Source organism: Cervus canadensis, chromosome 22 (genome assembly GCF_019320065.1).
Source record: "Cervus canadensis isolate Bull #8, Minnesota chromosome 22, ASM1932006v1, whole genome shotgun sequence".
Taxonomy (NCBI): domain Eukaryota; kingdom Metazoa; phylum Chordata; class Mammalia; order Artiodactyla; family Cervidae; genus Cervus; species Cervus canadensis.
The window spans coordinates 53668591-53690016 of record NC_057407.1 but is presented as its reverse complement, the minus strand read 5'-3'; the positions used below and the strand labels follow the sequence as shown (position 1 = coordinate 53690016).

General features: G+C 41.9%; 1 protein-coding gene across 4 annotated transcripts in view; it reads right to left on the bottom strand.

Annotated features, from left to right (window-relative positions):
- GADL1 (glutamate decarboxylase like 1) overlaps positions 1-21426 on the bottom strand; it is a 180708-nt gene that overhangs the window by 103285 nt on the left and 55997 nt on the right. For all 4 annotated transcript variants that reach the window (XM_043442939.1, XM_043442938.1, XM_043442940.1 and 1 more), the window contains exons 9-11: positions 18777-18893; positions 13803-13867; positions 13426-13507 (exon numbers count right to left, since the gene is read on the bottom strand). In XM_043442939.1, coding sequence (XP_043298874.1) covers positions 13426-13507; positions 13803-13867; positions 18777-18893 — 264 coding nt within the window. The remainder of the gene's footprint in view (positions 1-13425; positions 13508-13802; positions 13868-18776; positions 18894-21426) is intronic.

Genomic DNA, 21426 nt, shown 5'->3' with positions numbered 1-21426 from the left:
TAGCCCACCAGGTTCCTCTGTCCATGGGATTCTCCAGGCAAGAATACTGGAGTGGGAAGCATTTCCTTCTCAGGGGATCTTCCCAACCCAGGGATCGAACCATGTCTTCTGCATTGCAGGCGGATTCTTTACCACCTGAGCCACCAGGGAAGCCCTAGGACTACCTGATCAGATATTAAAAAGGGACATGGTAAAATTCAGTAGTCATCCCTAAGTCATTTCTTAAGAGGATTTATAAAGAATATATATTTTAAGGCAATTTTAATAAAATAACAAAGAAGGAAAAAAACGCCTTCTATTTACTATTACTACTGAACATAGTTTTGAAGATTTTATCATAATTGCAACTTATATCAAGCAACCAAAATAAATTAGAATATTAGAAAGAAAGCAAGTCATAGTTATATACTGGTATTATATATTCAGAAAATGCAAGGAAAGTCTCAGAACTAATACAAAATCTGGTAAGATAATGGTGGTCATCATTTAACAAATGAGTAAATTTAAATCAAGATTTCATAAGCCCAAGTACCCCTGTTTTTTCCATCATGATGGTGGTAGGAATGGGTAAAGAAAGGAGATGCAAAATACAGACTCTATAGATTCTATATTTTTATAGAAGCAAAATATATGACTACATCAATATAGATAAAATAATATATAAATATTCATCTATCAATAAAAATTTTAATGATTTAACTTTGGTTGGTGGGTTACGAATGATTTTTCTATTCCTCATCATGCCTGACACAATGTTATTTTGATCTTTGCTTTAAAAATGGACAGAAAATACCATTTTAAAAGTTACCTCTGTTGCAATTAAATTTTCTAAACCAGCTTCTTCAGGAGGGTTATACTTTCACTTGATCTACATTTACAAAACAATCGCTTTTTACTCTGTAACATAAATAAAAATATTATATTTTATTGATTTATTTTATATATTTTAATTATTTGCTTAAAATCTGTTTCTCCTACTATCCCTTGAGTTTACTTAAGGCACACAGCATGTCTTACTTGACAACACATAAAGAGGCTGCACACATTTGCAGGCTGAATGAAAAGGTGAGTAAATCAATGAACGCTCATCCCCACTGGCAGCACTGAAGTGCAGCTGATTATTAAAAGCCAAAGCCTGACATATACCAATTCTAGTAATAAAAGACTAGATGAACGTGAAATGTTCCTACTGAAAATAACACAAAGGTTGGAAAAATATAAAAACTGCATCTAATAAAAGTACTGCATACCTACACAAGCAGAAATAAACTTTTATTTATGTAGGATGTACAGGAGAGGCAGAAGTGGAGCTCAGAGGGGAGCCAGAGGTGCCTGGAGCACAGGGACAGGTTCAGATCCAGGAGGGCAGCTGTGACGGGAGCAGAATGGGGAGAGGGGAGAAGAGGGGAGGAGAGAGGGAAGGGGAGGGGAGAGGGGAGAGGGGGAGAGGAAAGGGGAGAGGGGGGAGGGGAGGGCGAAGGGGGAGAGGGAAGAGGAGGGGGAAGGAGAAAGAGAAGGGAGGAAGGGAGAGGGAAAGGGGAGGGGAGAAGGGGGAGGGGAGAGGAGAGGGGAGAGGAGAGGGGAGGGAGAAGGGGAGGGGAGAAGGGGGGAAGGGAGGGGAGGGGAGAGGAAAGGGGGAGGGGAGAGGAAGGGGAGGGGAGAGGAAAGGGGGGGAGGGGAGGGGAGAAGGGGGAGAGGGAAGAGGAGGGGGAAGGAGAAAGAGAAGGGAGGAAGGGAGAGGGAAAGGGGAGGGGGAAGGGAGAGGAAGGAAAAGGGGAGAGAGGAGGGAAGGGAGGGGAGAAGGGGGAAGGGAAGAGAAGGAGGGAAGGGGAGAGGGGAGGGTGGAGGGAGAGAGGAGGGAAGGAGGGGTGGGGAGGGAAGGGAGAGAGAAAGGGGAGGGGAGAAGGAATGGGGGGAAGGGGGAATGGAGAGGAGGGGGAGATAAAGGGAGGGGGAAGTGGGGGGAGAAGGAAGAGAAGGAAGAGAGGGAAGGGGAGAGGGGCGAGAGGAGGGAAGGGAAAGGGGAGAGAGGAGGGAAGGGGAGAGGGAAGGGGAGAGGGAAGGGGAGAGGGAAGGGGAGAGGGGAGAGAGGAGGGAAGGGGGAAGGAGACAGGGAAGGAGAGAAGGGGAGGAGGGAGGGGAGGGGAGGGGGAGGATGGGGGGGAGGGGAGAAGGGGCAGTGTGGGGAGAAGGTGGGGAGGGAGGGGGCGAGGGAAGGGAGAGTGTGGCCACCACGTGTGGGGACCCAGGGTATCACCATCACTTCTCCCCAGCAGCCAGTTAACGGGCTTCAGGACAGAGAATCAAAGCGGTCAGTATAACAAGGGGACTAAAGCAATTGTTTCTCTTGTTTAAGACCCAAAGGTCTCCACTGGAAAGAGAAGTCAAAGTTATACTCTGAAGATTCAAGAATCTTTAAGCCTTGGTCCTGGACTGCTAATCTCCCTAGATGCCCACAAAATGAGAATAAAACCCTCTATAAAGGAAGAGAGCTTCACTTCTAGTTTCAAATTATTCCTGAAGGTAAATTTTTAAATAAAATATTCAGTAAACCATCAAGAATATAATAAGGTGCCTCTCTAGAAGAGCCAGGTCTCATAGATTGAAGAAACAATAGGCACAGCGCTTGCGGGAATCCAGATACTGGAGTCAGCAGAGGCAGACTGTGAATCTATGATCAGAATGTGCATGAAGATAAAAGATGATCTTAATATCAACAAGGACCCAGAGATGGTCTATATGTGAAAAAGATGCAATTAAATGCTGTGAAACTGGAAAGACAATAATAAAGGAAGAACTCAAGGGACAGTGTTAACAGTAGATTAGACAAAGGTGAAGAGAGACTATTGGATTTCAAACAGGCCCTAAAGTTCTCCACAATGAAGCGAGCAAGGCAAGACAAAGTTATGAAATTTAGAAAACAGAGTAAGAGAAGAAGTGGTAAGGGAGTATAATACGCATTTAATTGGAGAGCCCGCAAAGAAAGAAGGGGAGGTCGGGTCAGTAATTAAATGGAGAGTCTTAAAAAACTATGAAATATGTTACTCTGCACATTCATTTGAGAGGCCCAAATGAATGTCAGTGAAGTCCCAGTGACAAAAACCAAATAAAATTCATATCAATAACATTATAGGTAAATGGCAGAAAGTAAAGAAAGTTAGAAAATTTTAAAGAAAGCTAGAAAAAGGAGTCATTTTGCCATTAAAAGAATTAATTAAGTAGTTAACTTTCTAATACACAACACCAAAAGACCCAAAGGAGGAAAAAAACGACATTAGAGTTCTAAAGGAAAATTGCTGACAGAATTCTATTGCCAGAAAAAATGAAATTACCTTTTGATTCATTAAGAAATGCCTAAATATAATCTTCAAGAAAACAGAAAATTATACCAGACAGCATCTCAGGGATATAGAAGACATGCACAAAAAATGTTCAGAGCATAATTTTGTACAAGCTCCCAATTAGACTAACTCAAATATTCACCAACAGCAAAACGGATAACAAATGGTGATATGTTCATAAGGAATAGTATAAACAGCGCAAATGAATAATCCTCCAATTATGTGACATGGAGTGATTCTTATAGACATAAGGTAAGATTCAGTAATAACAACAAGACCAAATCAAAAAATGCATCCTGCATGACTGCATTTATATAAATCTCAAAAAGGCAAAAGTAAAGTATGTATATATATTATTTGAGAATATATAACTGCAAAACAAAACTAAAGAAAAAAGTTGAAAAGTTGGTATCAAAAAAAAAAAAAAGTTGGTATCAAGAACAGGGGAATTCCTGGGTTTATGATCTTTGTTTTAATCTGTATGGAATCACCTGATTATTCTTCTTCATAAAAATAAATTTAAGCTGTTTATATATGTATCATGCATGTTTTATATTTTCCTTACATTTCATAATAATTAATTGAAAAAAGATCAGTATCCTCTAACCTCCCAAATAGCCCTCAGAATGAACTATCAGAGAAGATCCTGGTTCCTTTTGCAATTAACAAAACTCCCTCAATTACAGTTTTCCACCACCATCGTACTGACCTACAGGTAAGTATGTTTGTTGAGTAAACACATGTGTGCTTGCATGCAGGGATCATATGCTCTTTCAATATAGAAAATATGGTGATTATTTTTCAGGGTTTCTGTTTTTTGATTTGGTCTACAATTAATTCCTTTATTATATGCCAGTAACAATTTCTGTACAAATTAGGGTTTAAGCACAATGACTAAAAATCTATATTAATCTTTATTTACCACCTCTGAGTTTTCTGCAAAATAAAAATACTCTCTTACTCACATGTATTGGTACCAGCATTTTGAATTGCCATGAAAGAAAAACCCCCATACACACAAAAAAATGGACTCTCTGAAATTGTTTGGCCTTGAAACAACAAAGCTAGAAAGCCTAATTAGGAGTGTCAGATATGTTTTTAGTTATCTTCCTTGGAAAACAACAAATATGACAGCTAGAATTGTGCAAAGGAAAACAAATGGAACAATTTATGCCAAGAAGTCAAAAGGGCCTCAAGTGTCATATCAGAGAGTAGAAATAGAAGAGAAAGCCTTGGTGTAGTGAGATAATAGTGAAACAAAAATAAAAGCAAAAAGACAGATGCTTAGAATCTTTTAAAAAGTGCTAAAATCAAATTTTAGCCTACCCCACTGAGGCAGGTGAAGCTTGCTATTTAAGGCATGTATTTTTTCATTAGCGTTTTTCCAGGTTTCCTTTTATACCCTAATCCTTATATTTCCCATTTTTCTTAGATTTTAACTTACATATAATCTTCCTGTATTATGGGACCCTGATCAGTTTTGTTACAAGTTAGGATAGAAAAAAAAAAATTCAATCCATAAGTAGAATCTTCTTTCTGAGATACATTTTCAACTGCTAGTTTTTGTCAAATTAGAGATGACAAAAGGACACAATGGTAGAATTTCCTATTTTTCCCTTCATGGTCATTTTTTAGCAAATCTGAAGTTATCTGTGATGAATGGCAGAGAAGCAAAGGTTGCGGTCCCAAAGACATGGGATGGCTGTCATGAAGAATAAGTTCTTTACCTGGAAGGATATCAGAGAGATTCCCACACTCTTCAGGTTCTCCAGAAATAGACAGGCAGATGATATTAAATTCAGCCATGGGCAGCATCCCAACTCATTCAAGTCAAACTGATGAAATTAATGCAGGACGAGGTGGCAGCCACCCAAAGGTTTGAAGGAACTCAAGGATGAAATTGGAAAACCGTTGGCCAAGATGCTGGGTCCAACATTACAAACAGGCACCACTATCACCCTGGCAGATTGTGAATGTCATTCTGTTCATTAGAAGGGGTCAAGGGAGGACCTGGGAGCCTTAGGGAAGCAAGTGTCTCTCTTCCGCTTGTCCAATATCCAATGAGGTACAGCATCATTAGACACTGAAACAAAAATAACTTTCTAGGGGAAAGACAATATGGTTTCTGCAAAGAGGAAAGCATGAGTCACTGATTTATTATTGGTCTCTGAGGCATTGAGACAAAAGGCCAAATGTTGGCACAGTTTAGGGGAGAGTTTTCCTAAGCATCATTGTGAAAGAGGATGTAAGGAGATAATGGATATCTCAAACCATATGTACAAGACAAATAATTTCTACATCCCATCAAAGAAAAATTCTAAGTACCAGCAAGAAGGGACAGTCTTTGAGAGTTGAAGAGATCAGGTTGTGATGATAAAGGATCTACTGTAGGTAACACATTTAAAACATTACCATTTGATGGTACTGGGAAAAGACACAAAGCAAGCTCACTTTGGGAAATCTTTTTATTGAGCATGAATCAAGTGTCAGGTTTTGTGCTAAGTAGTGTGTCAAGAGCAATGAATAAAACTCCTTCTGCTCTCCAGAGTCCCCGGTGACACTAGCGGTAAAGAACCTGCCTGCCAATGCAAGAGATGTAAGAAATGCAGGTTCAGTCCCTGGGTTGGGAAGATCCCCTGGAGAAGGAAATGGCAACTCAATCCAGTATACTTGCCTGGAGAACCCCATGGACAGAGGAGCCTGGTGGGCTACAGTCCATGGGGTCACAAAGAGTTGGACATGACTGAAGCGACTTAGCACGCACACTCCATACAGATGATTCCAAGACCAAGAGATAAGCTCTCTGTCGGGACTTGTGCCCGTTCATGACACGACGGCAACTCTGGATGGAATCAGATAGTACAATCCTGGTCAGGCACTAACACATCCCTCGGGGCTATGGTTCACCAGGGAATTAGGTTCCTTGAGGCATAATCCTGAAACATGCTACAAATCCCCTTGTTAAAATTAATGACAATTGCAATTCGAACCCAATAAATCCTAAAACCCAATTTTATTGGTCTGCTCAATGGAAAAAGATATGATGGATTTTAAACACATGCAATTCTAACATGAATTATTATCTCTCTTGACTTTGTGGGGAAGGGAAGCAAACATGATAGGGTGTTTGTCATGACTATTGACACAATGTGAGGTTTTTAAAATGTGGTACATACATAGATAAACATGTATGCACAAATTTCCAAAAGCCTCATGAAAAAATTAACTTTTTTCATTATAATTAAAGAAAACTCAGCAATTAAAAAGAAAAAGGTCTATTTACCGACCATGAATTTGAAGTACTCTGCTGCTTTTATGGAATTCTCAACCTTGCTGAAAAGTTGAAGAATTCTCTCAGCTCAGGCAACAGTCTCCCAGATCTGAAGAATGACCGCAGCAACCTCAAGCCCAGGAGACCCAAGTCTCTCCTGCCAGTCAAATGCTTCTTTGTTTCCAATCAGTTTTAAGCACCCACCTTCCCCCTTTCCTGCTTCCTTAGCTAGGGGGCTGTCATTTCAAAGAAACGTACAATGTACATGTGTAGGGGAAGTGTTAGTGTTCTCTGGCATGAGAAAAAAAAATTATTTGATGCGCAGATTGCTTAGTATTTTCAAACTATTTAAGGCACTTCCATAGGAACTCCACAAAGCAAAATCAGAGCCAAAGAAGAGATCCACACAAAGGCAGACAGTTTTTTCTAGTTTCTCTGATAAATCACGTTCTCTCCCTTTTTTCTTTTCTTGCACAATTTTTTTGAAATGGCATATAATAGCAGTCCTTTGCAATATCAAAGATCATTCAGGATAGAAACTGAAATCGGTCCAAGGGAACACACTTCTCAGGAGTGGTATCAAGTGAAAAATCCCTGCCTTCCTTGGGCATCACACTGGTAGGTGGTATTTGTCTCCTTTCCCATTTTTCCTCCCTTCCTAGCAGTGCTGGGCCCACAGCATACCTTCAACGAGTGTGTGTGCTCAGCCCCTCAGTCATGTCTGACTCTTTGAGACTCCATGGACCATAGCCCACCAGGGTCCTCTGTCCATGGAATTTCCCCGGCAAGAATACTGGAGTGGGTTGCCATTCCCTTCTCCAGGGGATCTTCCCGACCCAGGACTCGAACCCATGTCTCCTGTGTCTCCTGCATTGGCAGGCGGGTCTTTACCACTGTACCACCTGGGAAGCCAATGAGTGTGTTTTCCGAATGGATTTCCTACCACTCTTCTTTCTGCTACTTCTCTTTCTAAAGAAAAACTAGTATCATCGTGTACTTCCTGCAGACTGAAGATGAAAGGGAAAGAACTGCAAGCCTGCCTCCAAGGCCCCACATCTGAGACCTAGGAAACCCAGCCCTGCATGTCAATACTTGCAGCTAAAGATCCCTGAGAAGGAGATACAGCACATCACTGGATAAAATGAGGAGGAAAATCGTTGTGCGTCTGTAAGTATGGGTGTAGAGATGTCTTGTCTATCAAATCGACGAAGCTAAAACCTCTTGCGATGTCAAAGGCTAACACACACAGACACACATGCCCGCTCACCCTCTGCTAGGGAGAAAGCAGGCAATTTTTTAGAAGAAAAATTAGGAAATGAAGTATAAGAAAACATCATGAAAGATGATCACAACTCTTTGACTTCTAGGAATCTATTCTTAGGGGAAAATGGAGAATACGGACGAAGATTTAGCCTCAAAAATAGCAGTCATATCTACATTAGCTCCAAATCAAAACAATCTAGTTGGTCAGTGGTAAGGAGGTAGTCCAGTTAATTACCAAATATCAAAATGATAGAACACTGTGCCGCTATGGAAAATGTACAGAATGCAGATTGACATGGAGAAATATTTACAATTTTATGAAAGAGAACAGGCATGCTAAAATCAAAATATGTTTTTATATTAGGTAAATACAAATGTATATTTAAATATGTGTGTATGTTAAATCACTTATAGTTGTGTCAAACTCTCTGAGATCCTATGGACTGAAGCCCACCAGGCTTTTCTGTCCACGGGATTCTCCAGGGAAGACTACTAGAATGGGTTGCCATGTCCTTCTCCAGGGGATTTTCTTGACCTAGGGATCAAACCTGTGTTTCTTACATCTCAGGTTTTGGCAGGCAGGTTCTTTACCACTAGTGCCACCTGGAAGCCCCATTTTTAAGTATATAAATATGCATAACAAAATATGCATCTTCAGATATTTGTAAAGGGCATCTTTTTCTTCATCCTTCTCCCTATCTGAATTTTCTGATTCTGGTCTATGATAAATGTGAATTACTTCTGAAATAAACATAGAAATAGACATTTAAAAAATCCTTATTATCTACATAGGTTTTTTTAAGAAAAAAAAATGTCCCTTTAACCATCTATAGCTGCTAGGTTAAACAGGAAGTCCTTGTGAGTTGGTACTGGATGGCAATGATAAGTTGAAACAGATAGGAATAATTCATACTGAAAAAGTCCTCTGATTATCATGTTTCATATCTTCATATAACTGTCGGATTTTTTACACTAAAAAGTTCTTCCAATAAACCTAAAAATCAAAAAGCCAATACCAAGATTTTTCTCCATCTATGCATCTGATTCTTAGAATATGCCTTTTATTTTAGATCAAAGCATCAAAATTGTCTTTGATTCGAAACAACCGTGTAGAGCCAGCATTTACATCTAAAGTCAACTTATTTATAATCACAGGTTTCTTTAAATCCCTGATTTTCTTTTTATCGCTATCACGCAGAGTGCTAGTGACGGTACACCTTGGATAGTAACAGCTCTGCTTTGTTTTGGGGGCAGCCTCCTTCACAGACACAGGAAATTAAAAATGCAAACGCTACAAGCTAGTCAGTCAGGAAACTGGCAGTGTGAACGTTATGGCTCTGAGGGTACAAATCAGGGAATCCGTTTTTCCCTTAACAGGAGTATGTTACTAAGTAATTTGTTCTTTTCTTTAACTAGAATTACCCCCTTCCATTAACTGGAGAAGTAAGTCCAAATTAAAATCGCTATTCGTCAATTACCTGCTAGAGGTACGCTCAAGCCTTGGGTTGGGTGGTGGTGGTTCAGTCGCTAAGTCGTGTCCGACTCTTTGCCACCCCATGGACTGTAGCCTGCCAGACTCCTCTGTCCATGGGATTCTCCAGGCAAGAATAATGGAGTGGGTTGCCATTTCCTTCTCCAGAGAATCTTCCCAACCCAGAGATTGAACCCGGCATTGCAGGCAGATTGTTTACCAATTAAGCTACAAGGGAAGTCCCTTGGGTTAGGACCAAGGCAATAAAGCTCATCAACTGTCATTATAACCACCATTAGCTCAAAGCGCTCAGAAGGCATAATTTGGGGTAGGGGAGATGTTGGAAACTCCTAGTTACTGTTGACATGAAGGCAGACATTGTTGAGGATTTTAAATTTACTGAATTACTCTTTTTTTTTCAGTGAGTTTTAATTTTTACCTCATTCTGGGAGGACTTGCTCAGCATACAGGGTACAGTAGTGAATACAATGACCTGGTCCCTGTCTACATACAGCTTATATCCTAGGGGAGGGAATGCTAAGACTTGAGAAATCATAATCACAAATGTGATAAGCACTTCAGAGGAAGGGAATGGGGTCTGAGAAGGAGTAATGGAGAGGTGACAGGGTGAGTCAGGGAATCTTCTCTAAGGAAGTAACACTTCAGCTACGCTCCTCCTAATATGCTTCTCTCGAGTCTGTTATCATCATCCTTTCCTAGTCCTCCTGCTGTCTCCCTGGCCATTCCAGCTCAAATTTCTCTCACTGTGGGTTCCTCTTCTTCTATCCCAAACCCAGGTTCTGAAGTTGTCCAGGTCTAAGACCTCCATCCTCTTCGCACTCCAAAGCTCCCTCTAAGGCACGCCCTTCCACTCTGATGTCAAGCATCACCTACATTCAAAAATCCCTAATTTAGTTTTCCAGTCCAGAACTCTTTTCCAAGCTTTGAATCCATATGTCAGCTGCCTACATGACACCTTCCTTTGCATCCCTCACCGGAATCTCAAATGTAACATAGCCCATGCTGAAGTTAAGACATTTCCCTCTAGCATCTTCTCTTCCTTCAGCCATTTCTGTCTCCTTACATAAGACCATTCACTTAGTGGCTGCGTCACTCATCAGGGAGTCAACCATGACACCTGCTTCCTCCTTGTGTCCCATATGTAACAGGGAGTTCAGCCCGATCTAGTTGGTAGCTGAAATACGTCTTGAATTTTGTCACATTTTCCCATCTACCCTACCATCAGCTCTTGTTTGGGTACTGCAAGCCTTTTCTCTTCTTGTATCTATTCTGTTCCTTTCCAAATTGCTGTCTTAAATGGAAATCTTTCCTGATTACTCCTTGTTTTTAAAATTCTTACACTGTTGTAAACATTGAATCTAAAATTGTTAAAATGGCTTCTAAGACCTTGCATGATCCATCCACTGCCTAATCTTTTGGTCTCATCTCATGCCAATCTTAGCATTATTCATTGTTCAGTGAACCCCTTTCAGTTTTTAAAATTAAGAAGGAAAAAAAAAAGGACCCTCATTTCTTAAAGACTTTGCACATATTGTTCCTTCCATCTGGAACTTCTCAGGTCTGCTTATAGCCTGAGTAAACATACTGTTTTCTGTCTCAGATACCAGAACATTCAGCTTCAAGTAATAGATTACCTGGTGGAAGAAGTTTTATTATTAATAATAGCAATAAGGATACTTACTTGTACCTCATATCACAAAAAGTCTGGAAGTGGGCACTTTCAAAGTGAGTACAATGTCATCCAAGACTTTCCCCTTTTCTGTCCTGCTATTCTGTGCTTGTCACTTTTTAATTTAGGGTCATGTAACCTCATGGCTACAAAGTGGCTGTCAGAGCTCCCTACATCATGGTCTGATACAACACTGTTTCTGCATTCATGGTAGAAAAGGGGAAAGAAGGCTCTCCTCTTGTGTATACCAACTCTCTCAGAAATCAAAACACTTGTTTCACATTTTCCCCTCATCATAGAGGTCATATCTGTGTCATAAGGTGACTCTTACCTGTCAGGGGGGCTGGTTAGATGAGCATCAGGAGAGAGAAGGGCTGGTGAATCATGATGGCTGGTGAATACATAATTAACTATTTCCCACATGGCCTTCAGAGCACTTACCAAATTAGTAATCAAACAACAGGCAGGCACACTTTGCTCTCTGTCTCCTCTGTGAGATCATATGCTCTTTGACTATGGGGAACACATCTGTTTCTAAACCCAGCAGCAGTACTGTGCCTGATCTCTGTAAGAAGCAGCTAGTTGTGGGATAGTGAATGAAAGTATGAGAGAACAACAGAGGCAGAAAACAGGTACAAAAGGGGGAGAAAACTCCCAGCACAGAACTTAAGCTGATGGTCGTCTCTCATACCTCACGGCTCCACTCTGCATTCCAGTTAATTTGAAAACAGTCTTTCATCAAAAAAGAACAACTTTTGAAAGTGCTGCATTCTCTGCACCGTGAACGCAATTTTCCTAACCTCTTAATCCGTGCCATGTGAGCAAACATGGGGACTTTAGTTTGCACTGAGATCCAGGAATGAATTCTTCAGCAAAAAATTTTTAACCACTGTTATAGAGTTAGATGATCCAGAAAATTTTAAATTGCCTCAAGGACATGAATGTAAATCAATACTTGGCTAAATCACTCCAAATGTCATTCAACAAGAAAAATTTATAAAAGCTAGAAAGTTATTTAAAAGAAGAGTCATAAAATTTGGGGTCTAAATTTTCCACTCCTGAGAGCATCACACTAACAGATAAAGAAGTCATCCAGACGACTGGCTGAGGGAGAAAGCGGATGTAAAATGCCTGGTACTTGAAGGATGCTTGGCATAGTATTTTTGTTCTTATATCTGGACCACAGGAAAACCTGATTTACTCCTAACTCTCTAATGTCCTATCTAGTAATTGTAGGCAAGTTGAATATATTCTTTGGTTCATAAATAGTATAGTAATCTTAAACCACCTTCCAGTTATAACATGCAGTCACTCTATTATTTATTTTTTTTCACTCTATTATTTAAAAACTTAAGTTAATAAAAGTTAAATGGCATTGAACACAGTCCAGAGTAGCCAATCTAATAAAACATGAAAGAATAGATTCATATTCCCAAGATGCAGAATCTGCTCATATTTTTTGACGAGTATTCTCTCTGGTCATTTCAAAACACAAAGGGCACTTACTGACATGCAAATACCACAAAATATTTTCTTTAAGAAAATTATGACACAGACAAGACGAGATTTCAGATTTTCAATACGGTTGTCGTTGGAAATAAAATTCCTTAAAAAGAGAAAATGACTTTAGCGTTGGCAAAGGGAGTCCCCTAAGAAAAAGGTGTAAACAGATGGCTGTGAAAGATCACCCACATGCTGCACGCAGATCTTGAGGAGGCATTTCTAAGAATGAGGCGGCACTTCCCAGCCTGGGCCACGGCCCACAAGGATCCTTATTTAACCCAAAGAAAGCAGAGGGTTTTCACCTCTAACCAAGAAGAACCTCAGCCTGCTTGCCTCACAGCGATCCAGATCAGTCTCCAGCACTCCCCGGTGTCCCAACAGAAGCTAAGTACCAATCGCTTGAGACAGGCAATCCTCTAGTAAATCAGGGTTTGAGATCAGCCCTGAACCAACGTCCTCCCATAAAAATGGGCCGTTAAGCCCCAGCTAAGCATATTAAGCATTCAATTTAATATGTGACACACATCTGCTCTCCTTTCTCAAGGAGGAGAAGTTTCAAGATAACTTAAATTCCGGACTTAATCAAGGGGGAAAAAAAAATTCTGGCAATGTTTAAAACTGAGCTTTAAAATATAACCCCAAAGAGGGCAAGAGAGACCATTTAGCTGTAACTAATGAGATTATATAACACCTAAATCAAACATAGGTTACCTGAGCTGAAGTATTCCATCTTTTATCTGGGCCCATTCATCTTTCCATTTGATGCCATCAACACTTACCAAAGATTGTCATCTACCTCTGGCCCAAGGCGCAAAACACAGGCAAAAATGCAAATCTGGTAACCCACCCCCGCTCCAAGCCCAAAGGCCACAAGAAGAAAACTCACAGATTTGTCTTTGACGAGGAAAGCGCAGCACTGAATCCCAGCCATCAACATCTTGTGTGGGTTCCACGCCACAGAATCAGCTCTGTTACGTTAAACAGAGGAAAAAACAGGGTAAGGAGGGGAGACTCAGCTTCTTCTGGTGGGAAGAATGCTACGACCCACTGTCGGTATGTTCAGTATTTACGTCCAAGTCAGTGCTCCAAAGGACGCCCGGTGTGAGTGGTTTGGGGAGTTTGTTGTTTGGAGATTTTTTTTTTTAAAAAGCAAAACTATTACTTAGTTTGGGGCCTATTATCAAAATGTCACCTAAGTGGGCACAGCCCAGAGAGATCCCCTTGCCTGAAGAAAAGGCCCCGGGCCTGGGAAATCACGCTTACCTGTGGATACCCTGCAAGAGCCTGCGGTGCTTCCTGGACATCAAGGCTGAGCCGCCCCAAGACGCCTGTTGAGATAGTGATACAAACCAAACCACGTTATTTCAGTGTTATGTGTTTACCAGCCAGTTGTCATCTGATACTGTAAGTCGATATCAACCAATATGGACTCTGGGAAATTTTTTAAAATGTATTTATTTTTAATTGAAGGATAATTGCAATATGTGTTGGTTTCTGCCATACATCAACGTGGATCAGCCATAGGTACACATATGTTCCTGCCCTCTTGAGCCTCCCGCCCACCTCCCACCCTATCCCACCCCTCTAGGTTGTCACAGAGCCCTGGTCTGAGTTCCCAATGGACTCTGGGAAATTTTGATCACCAACTCTACTCAGGTGTCTGAACCTCATTGCAATAGATGGGTCTCCATTGACACTTCGGAATTAAATCCCCACATTATAAAAAAACTGGTAAGTAACTCATTGAGTTGCCTGTGGACAAAAGACAGTCCACACACTCTAAAATCTTAGAATCTAAAGTACACAATAGTCCTTCAATGTTGACAACTCCAACAAAAGATAAGAAAGAGCCCAATATCATATGGAAAGAAATGGCAAGACTGCGTGCCCCATAGATGGGAAGAGGAAGGAAATGAGAGGTCTCCAGGTTCTCAGAGCATCACAAAAGCTGAGCTCACTGGTGGACAGCGAAGAGGGGCCTCAAGCACAGCCTTCCCATTCAGGGCTGGGCCCAGGCGCAAGACAGCAAGTCACCCAGGGTGCACCCTTGAGGAGGCGCTCACTTGCAGAGCTGGGCTCTTACATGGCCCTGGGAGTGAATGTCTCACGAGGTTGTCAAGTACCAAACTGACGTTCTTATTGCTCACACTGATTCTTCCTCCCCTCCTCCAGACTCACTGACTATGGGAGTTCCTTTCCTCTCCTTATTCTCAGCTCACCTCTCCTTTGCTTAAAACAATTATCTGCCCAATGAACACTAAGGAACCTCAACTGCCTCACGTTCCAGCCCTGCTTCCCTGGACTAGACTCTCCAATGACCCCAGAAGTTCCCAAAGGTTTGTGGGCCAAAGCTGGTGCACAGGCACATCCTAAAGATTCCCAGATAGAGGACCGATGATCAGGACTGTCAGTCAACCTCTTGTCTCTGCCCTGTGTCTCCCACTGTCATTCATGACGGACCACGTGTGACCAAAGCTGAGCTGTGGAGGCGACTGCCCTCAGCCTCTGGGAAAACTTGATCTGAACCTGCTAACTGAGGTTCCCCAGGCCTGAGTTGTAAGAACTTGACCCTCTCAAACATGAACATCACTTACATTTTAGGTTCTTTTACTTCTCTTACACACGCTAAACTCTAAGTTGCCTGCTTTTCTCAATTTGCTTATCCTCCAACTTCTTGAGAACCTACCAGTGGCAACTAGGGGAAGGGTTGATCAGGAAGACTGGCCACACCCACCACTCTCACCCCTTCTGCCCAACTCACAGCTGTGCCCCCTGGGGCCTCCCACACTGCCCTCTGCCTCTTCGTCCTCCTCAAGGAGTAGACAACGTTCTGCCCGTCTTACTGAGCTGGACTGCAGTTTTAAAATCCCAGGAGCTCTTTCAAGGCATCAGTTCACTGGTTTACAGGGTGGTTAGGCATGGTTGGGGGCTTCCCTGGGGCTCAGACAGTAAAGAATCCCTTGCAATGTGGGAGACCTGAGTTCAGTCCCTGGGTTGGGAAGATCCCCTGGAGGTGGGCATGGCAACCCACTCCAGCATTCTTGCCTGGAGAATCCCCAGGGACAGAGGGATTTGACGGGCTGCAGTTCATAGTGTCTCAAAGAGCTGGACATGGCTGAGCAACTAAGCCCAGCACAGTACTGGCAGGGCTAGAAACAGCTCAGCCACAAGTGCAGTCCTCAGAAGAACTAAGGAGAGACCCAACACCCCGATGCCGGTGTCATGTTTACACTGGCCTCACTCTGTAACTTCCTCATTTCAGAGCTCGCAACAACCTCAAACCAACGGATGCCATCATGGACCTCTGAGTTAGGTACCACGGGTACCATTTTACTATGCTTTTCTCTTTAAGTAACTACTTAATAATTTTAAATTGGAGGGCTAATCTTGAGAGGGAAGTGGAGGCAGGTGGAACGGAAAGACGGCAGCTCCTAGAGCCTCTGATTTTAAGTGTAGGGTTTGCCACCTTCTCCAGGACGAGGACTTGGGATGGAACGTGGGGGAGACACCACAGGAAGCGTGGCTGGGAGGGTGAGGATTTGCAGTGGCTGCAGCCTCTGCTTCAGAGAAGAGCTGGACCAACCCTGAAATCCTCATCTCAGGCAGAGGCTGCAATAACCCTGGCTCTCACAGCCAAAACTTTCAACACGACTAAGGTTTTTCTTATTCAGTTGTTTAAAAATGCACTGTGATTAGCCAAATTTCAGACACTATCAGATGCAAGGGAACCATTTTTATGTGGACTGCTGAGAAAGAAAAACATATCACATCAACATACCACTTAGGTATATTAATGATGTAAACAAAATATGTGTATCTTCGAAATAATAAGATACGGTGCACATGCTGGCCAACTTGGTTTTAAGGAAAATGCAGAACAAGCAATCCTGATTTCATTTTTAAAAAGAAACCCAAGTAAATGCCAGTTTTTAATATTTCAAAGGACCTTTAAAATACCCTCTAGAAAACTTCAAACAGGCCAAAGTTATCACTGTAATTTTATTAATTTTTTATCTTTCAAATTAATAAACTTGGTATAGAAAGTTTCTTCAAGAAAAGCTACATGTTCCTGCATAGAATTTTTTCAACAGGACTTCCCTGGTGGTCCAGTGGTTAAGAATTCAGAGGACTCGGGTTCAATCTCTGGTCTGGGAAGATCCCACATGTGTGGAACCGCTCAGCCTGTGCGCCACAGCTATTGAGCCCATGTGCCTACAGGCTGTGCTCTGCAAGAGGAGAAGCCACGGCAATGAGAAGCCTGCACAGAGCAATGAGGAGGAGTCCCAGCTGCCGCAACTAGAGAAAGCCCATGGGGAGCAGCAAAGACCCAGCACAGCCAAAACTAAATAAAATTTTTTAAAATGTTCATTAATATAATGACGTCTGTAATACTAGAGAGTGAGTGAGTATTGTCTCAGTGTTAGAGCCAATTTCTTTAATAAGTCGCACAAACAGTTGTCAAATTTAATCTAATACTATAAACATGCAAACAGAACAATTTTCGTGGTTCAAATATTCCCTTATAAAAGGGTTTCCTTAAAAAATTCAACCTCTGATTTTTAAAAAATCTAGAGAGGTTTTCATTCACATCTTATCAATCACAATTCTTTCTAAGCCCCATAAATCTCTTAACATCATTTCCAATTTGGAAACTTCTACAGTTACTCTGTTTTACATAAACTATATAATCCATATTTGATGTTTCTTTTATGAGAGTAGAATGTTTAACTGCTCATATAGTTGATTTTGCCCCTATTTCCACAGTCACAAAAGTACTCACTTCATATTACCTTTCAGGACATAATGTATTATTATACTTCTAAGTCTATAAAAATCAATAACACATAAGTTGAAATGTGAACAGATACAAATTCTACAATCTCATTTAAAGAAGTCACAAATAATTTACCTGACATATTGCCATTTGCATACTAATCAAACCTGTAACTCTGCTGAGCTTCATATGACTACTGCTGCTTTTGCCAAATATTAGTATACATTTAATGAAAGCTTTGAGTTGCTAAAGAATTCTTTTGATATTATATCATAGAAAACTTACTTTTAATCATCCAAACTATAACATTAGGTGTAGGTGTATGCCCCAAACAAATGTTCAGTGAGTCAAAAATATTGTCCTTTCTTTGTCTGATACGGAAGGTATGAACCATTCACTCACTGGAGGAAAGTTCCTGAAGTCTCATCTTTGGGTTCAATGGTTCTTTCTACCAGGTTGAATCAAACTAATTAGCTGCTGGTGTCATCCACACACAAAGAAAGTCAGAAAGCTCAACAAGCATTCTCAACCAGCTGAACTCAATTTTTTAACCCTGAATAAGTAGAATTTTAAGTTACTTTTAATTAAGGAAAACAATATTATGAGCAACCCCAGGATCTATACAACTAAATCACACAGAAAGGCCAACCCTTTAAGTTAGAAAAGTATAAACCACTCTCCAATAGCTAGCTATGACAGATCCAGACAAAAGCTGTTTTAATTACGGCATGCAGTGCAGCTATGTAGCTTTTGGCATTTTCTAGCTGACTGGAATCACAGAACGTTAGAGCTAGAAGATCCTTTACTGACCACATCAGGCATTTATTTCCCTCTTTACAAACGAAACCAAAACCCAACGAGTTGGGGTCACAATGAAGAGGAGGCAGAGTCGAATCCTAAGTCAGCCTCTCGGCTGCAGTGTGGAAGGGGTCCCCCACACTGTGTTGTCTTAATGACAGTAGATTCAAGGAAACTATCCAGGAGAGAAGAGGAAATAAGAGGAAACCTGGAAAAGTAAGCCAAAATACCCATCGAGTCTTGGGTACCCTCCCTTATTACCCAGCAGGATACGACATGCCTGTCTCCCCAGTCAGAAATGACCGTGCTTGCGCTCAATCGCTCAGTCGCGCCCGACTCTTTGTGACCCTATGGACTGCAGCCCACCAGGCTCCTCTCTCCACGGAATTTTCAGGCAAGAGGACTGGGCTGGGTTGCCATTTCCCTTCACCAGGGGATCTTACTGACCCAGGGATCAGGAAGACACATATCTCTTGTGTCTCCTGCATTGGCAGGTGGATTTTTTACCACTGAGCCACCTAGGAAGTCCCAATTAGAAATATATGTACATTTAGATACAAATAGTTGGAGAGCTCACATCTAGCTCCTGAGAGCATGAAAAACTTCCCACCAAAGCTGCAGAAAGGCTAAAGGGTTAACAGATGTGCGCACATGGGTGAACTTACGTCTACATGGAGCCAGAGGCCGTGCCTCTCGCAGATGTCCGCGATCTCATCCAGAGGGTCGAAGGCCCCCAGCACCGTGGTACCGGACGTGGCACACACCAGGAACGGAGCTGCGCCCTGCAAGAAGCACCCGCAAGTCAGAGTTCAAGAATCATCACCGTCACCAGAAAATCCGCGCCACAGAAGGTCGGCAAACACAGGGGTTATACATCTGGACATTGATCTGGTTTCTCTGGAGACAAACATTCATTCAGGAGTGTGTTTACATTTTTCCATCACATGGCCTCTGCCTGACATGATAAGTCACTTCAGTTGTGTCTGACTCTTTGCAACCCTACAAACCATAGCCGGCCAAGCTCCTCTGTCCATGGGATTCTCCAGACAAGAGTACTGGAGTGGGCTGCCATACAAATAGCTTAAGAAAATAGAAAATGCAATGATAATAGACTCCTTTGTCCCAGCTCCACATGCCTCCTTATTCTCTCTACTCTCATTTTCTTTCTTAAGTCTTCTCTAGCTTTCCCAGATAGAAAGTGAATAAGCTAGCAACTAAGACTTGGTGCTGCCAAGTAAATAAATAAATTTTAAAAAGAAAGTGGATAAGCTCAACTGCCATGGCAAAATGGCTTGCTGTGTGATTCCTAACTCCTTCCCAGGGAGACTCATGGGGGCCCCCTTAGTGCCTCCAAAATAAGAAGGAACAGGCCTGGGAGACAGACCACAGCCCCAGGGGCAGGCCTCCTAGGCCTGTCTGCTCGTCTCCTGGTGAAGGAAGTGTAGCTACAAGGCAATGGGTGTGCTGGGGACAAACCTGGTGACAGGGGGGATAGAGTAACCTCACTGGGATGCACTCCCCAAATGAGAGCCATGATAAGAGAAAATTATTAGAATGTGCTGGAGAAGAGGACCTGTGTCTTTCTGCCACGATTATTCCTCCTCATCTAGCCCACAGCTGCATCTTGCAGAGAGAGCAGGTACCGTGAGAAATGGGAGGAAAGGGAGGATGTGGGAACAGGAATGCTAACTCCCGCCAAGCGAGCCCAGCAGGCACGGCAGCCCCACAGAAGAGAGCACACGAGGCTATTTCCAGACAGAGCAATCCCACCATGCTGGCAGGGGTGTGCCCTGAGGGGAAAATCTGCAGACAAAGATGGGGGTGGGGAGTGAAAGTAGAATCCTGATCCAGAGCACCAGGAGTCAGGGACGACAATGCTTACTCGTCAAAGTAAGCATTTTAGGATGAGTCCTTTTCCCCCTCAATTTTATCTTGAAAGACACTTGTTCTTATAATATATTTTATGTCCCATTTAACAACAGGGGTGTTCTGCTTGAACCAGATTCATTCCAATTTAGCTGACCTTTGACAGAAAGACATGACTTCTTGGCTTCTAGATGGAGGCCATCTAGAGCAAGGACGCTCAGCCCACATCTCCAGGCTGAGATGCACAGGAATCACAGGATGGTACACAGTGGATCCACCTGCCGTGTAGGGAGGTGGCTGTGACCCGTGGAATCCAGTCCACTGAGCCTCTTGGGAGCAGGGCCCATGGCTGACAGAGCCCCTGGGAACCACGGGCTTCAGGGCTTCTGTCCTGTAATCAACTACCAACGGATTATGTCTTTGTCATGCCCGTGACCTAAATGAAATGTGACCAAATTTACATCAGTCATTGAAAGCAACAGAAAAAGCAATTTACTAAAATCATTGAAGGTGTCTTTAATGCTGGGGCTTTCCGAATAAACTCTATGACATCCTGACAATTGTGAAAAATATCTATGGCTAGCTATTATAGCCCATTAACGAGTTTTCCTCACCCTTTTAACAATCTAGCTACAAATATAAGACCCAGAAATTAAACTTTTGTAATCTGGATTTAACCTTCCATGTTTTTTCCCCTTTCTCATATCTCATGCTGCTAATGAGAAAACTCGGTGGAAATAATATTGATTGTGTGTTGCCAATCAGCTGAATTCTCTAACAAGTTTGTCATTTCAAATCCTCATACACAAAAATACCTCCACTTATTCAGCGGTCATATTAGTCTTCTTTTTTTAAAATAAGCACTTTAGAACCTCTGCTGCGTCTGTGGCTTTCACCATCTTTATAACGGCATCAGGGTAAAGGTCACAGCTCAGTCAATTAAAACAATTGATTGTGGTTGGTCAGGGAATTGAATCCCAGAAGAAAAACAGAGTTGATGTACTATCTGCTACCTCTGTAAAGGCACAAATTAAAAGTTTGAAACAAACAAACAAAAAAAAAACTAGGTCTGAAGAACTGAGAAAAAGAAACTAGTCATGAGGTATGAAGATCTCAGAATGGATGCAAGGTCTGTCCTCAGTGAATCCAAGCTCAAGTTTCAACTGATGAAAGGAAACCGAGACAGACCAACTCTAACCCTGCTGCCCTACTTTAAAATGTGCCTAAAGCAATTCTTACTTTTTAAACACTTCCCTTTTCAAGTCTTCAGCTTCAGATATGCCCCTTTCATGGACTTTCATTGTCAAAACAAACAGAAATTTGGACGATGAAAATAATAATGACTGCTGTGGAGTAAAATCCATCCAGCATGTTAGAAGATGAGTTCTTCACGATACTTTAAAAAGAAAAAACTGTTTGGCTGTCTTTCAGGATGTTTGGTAATTCACT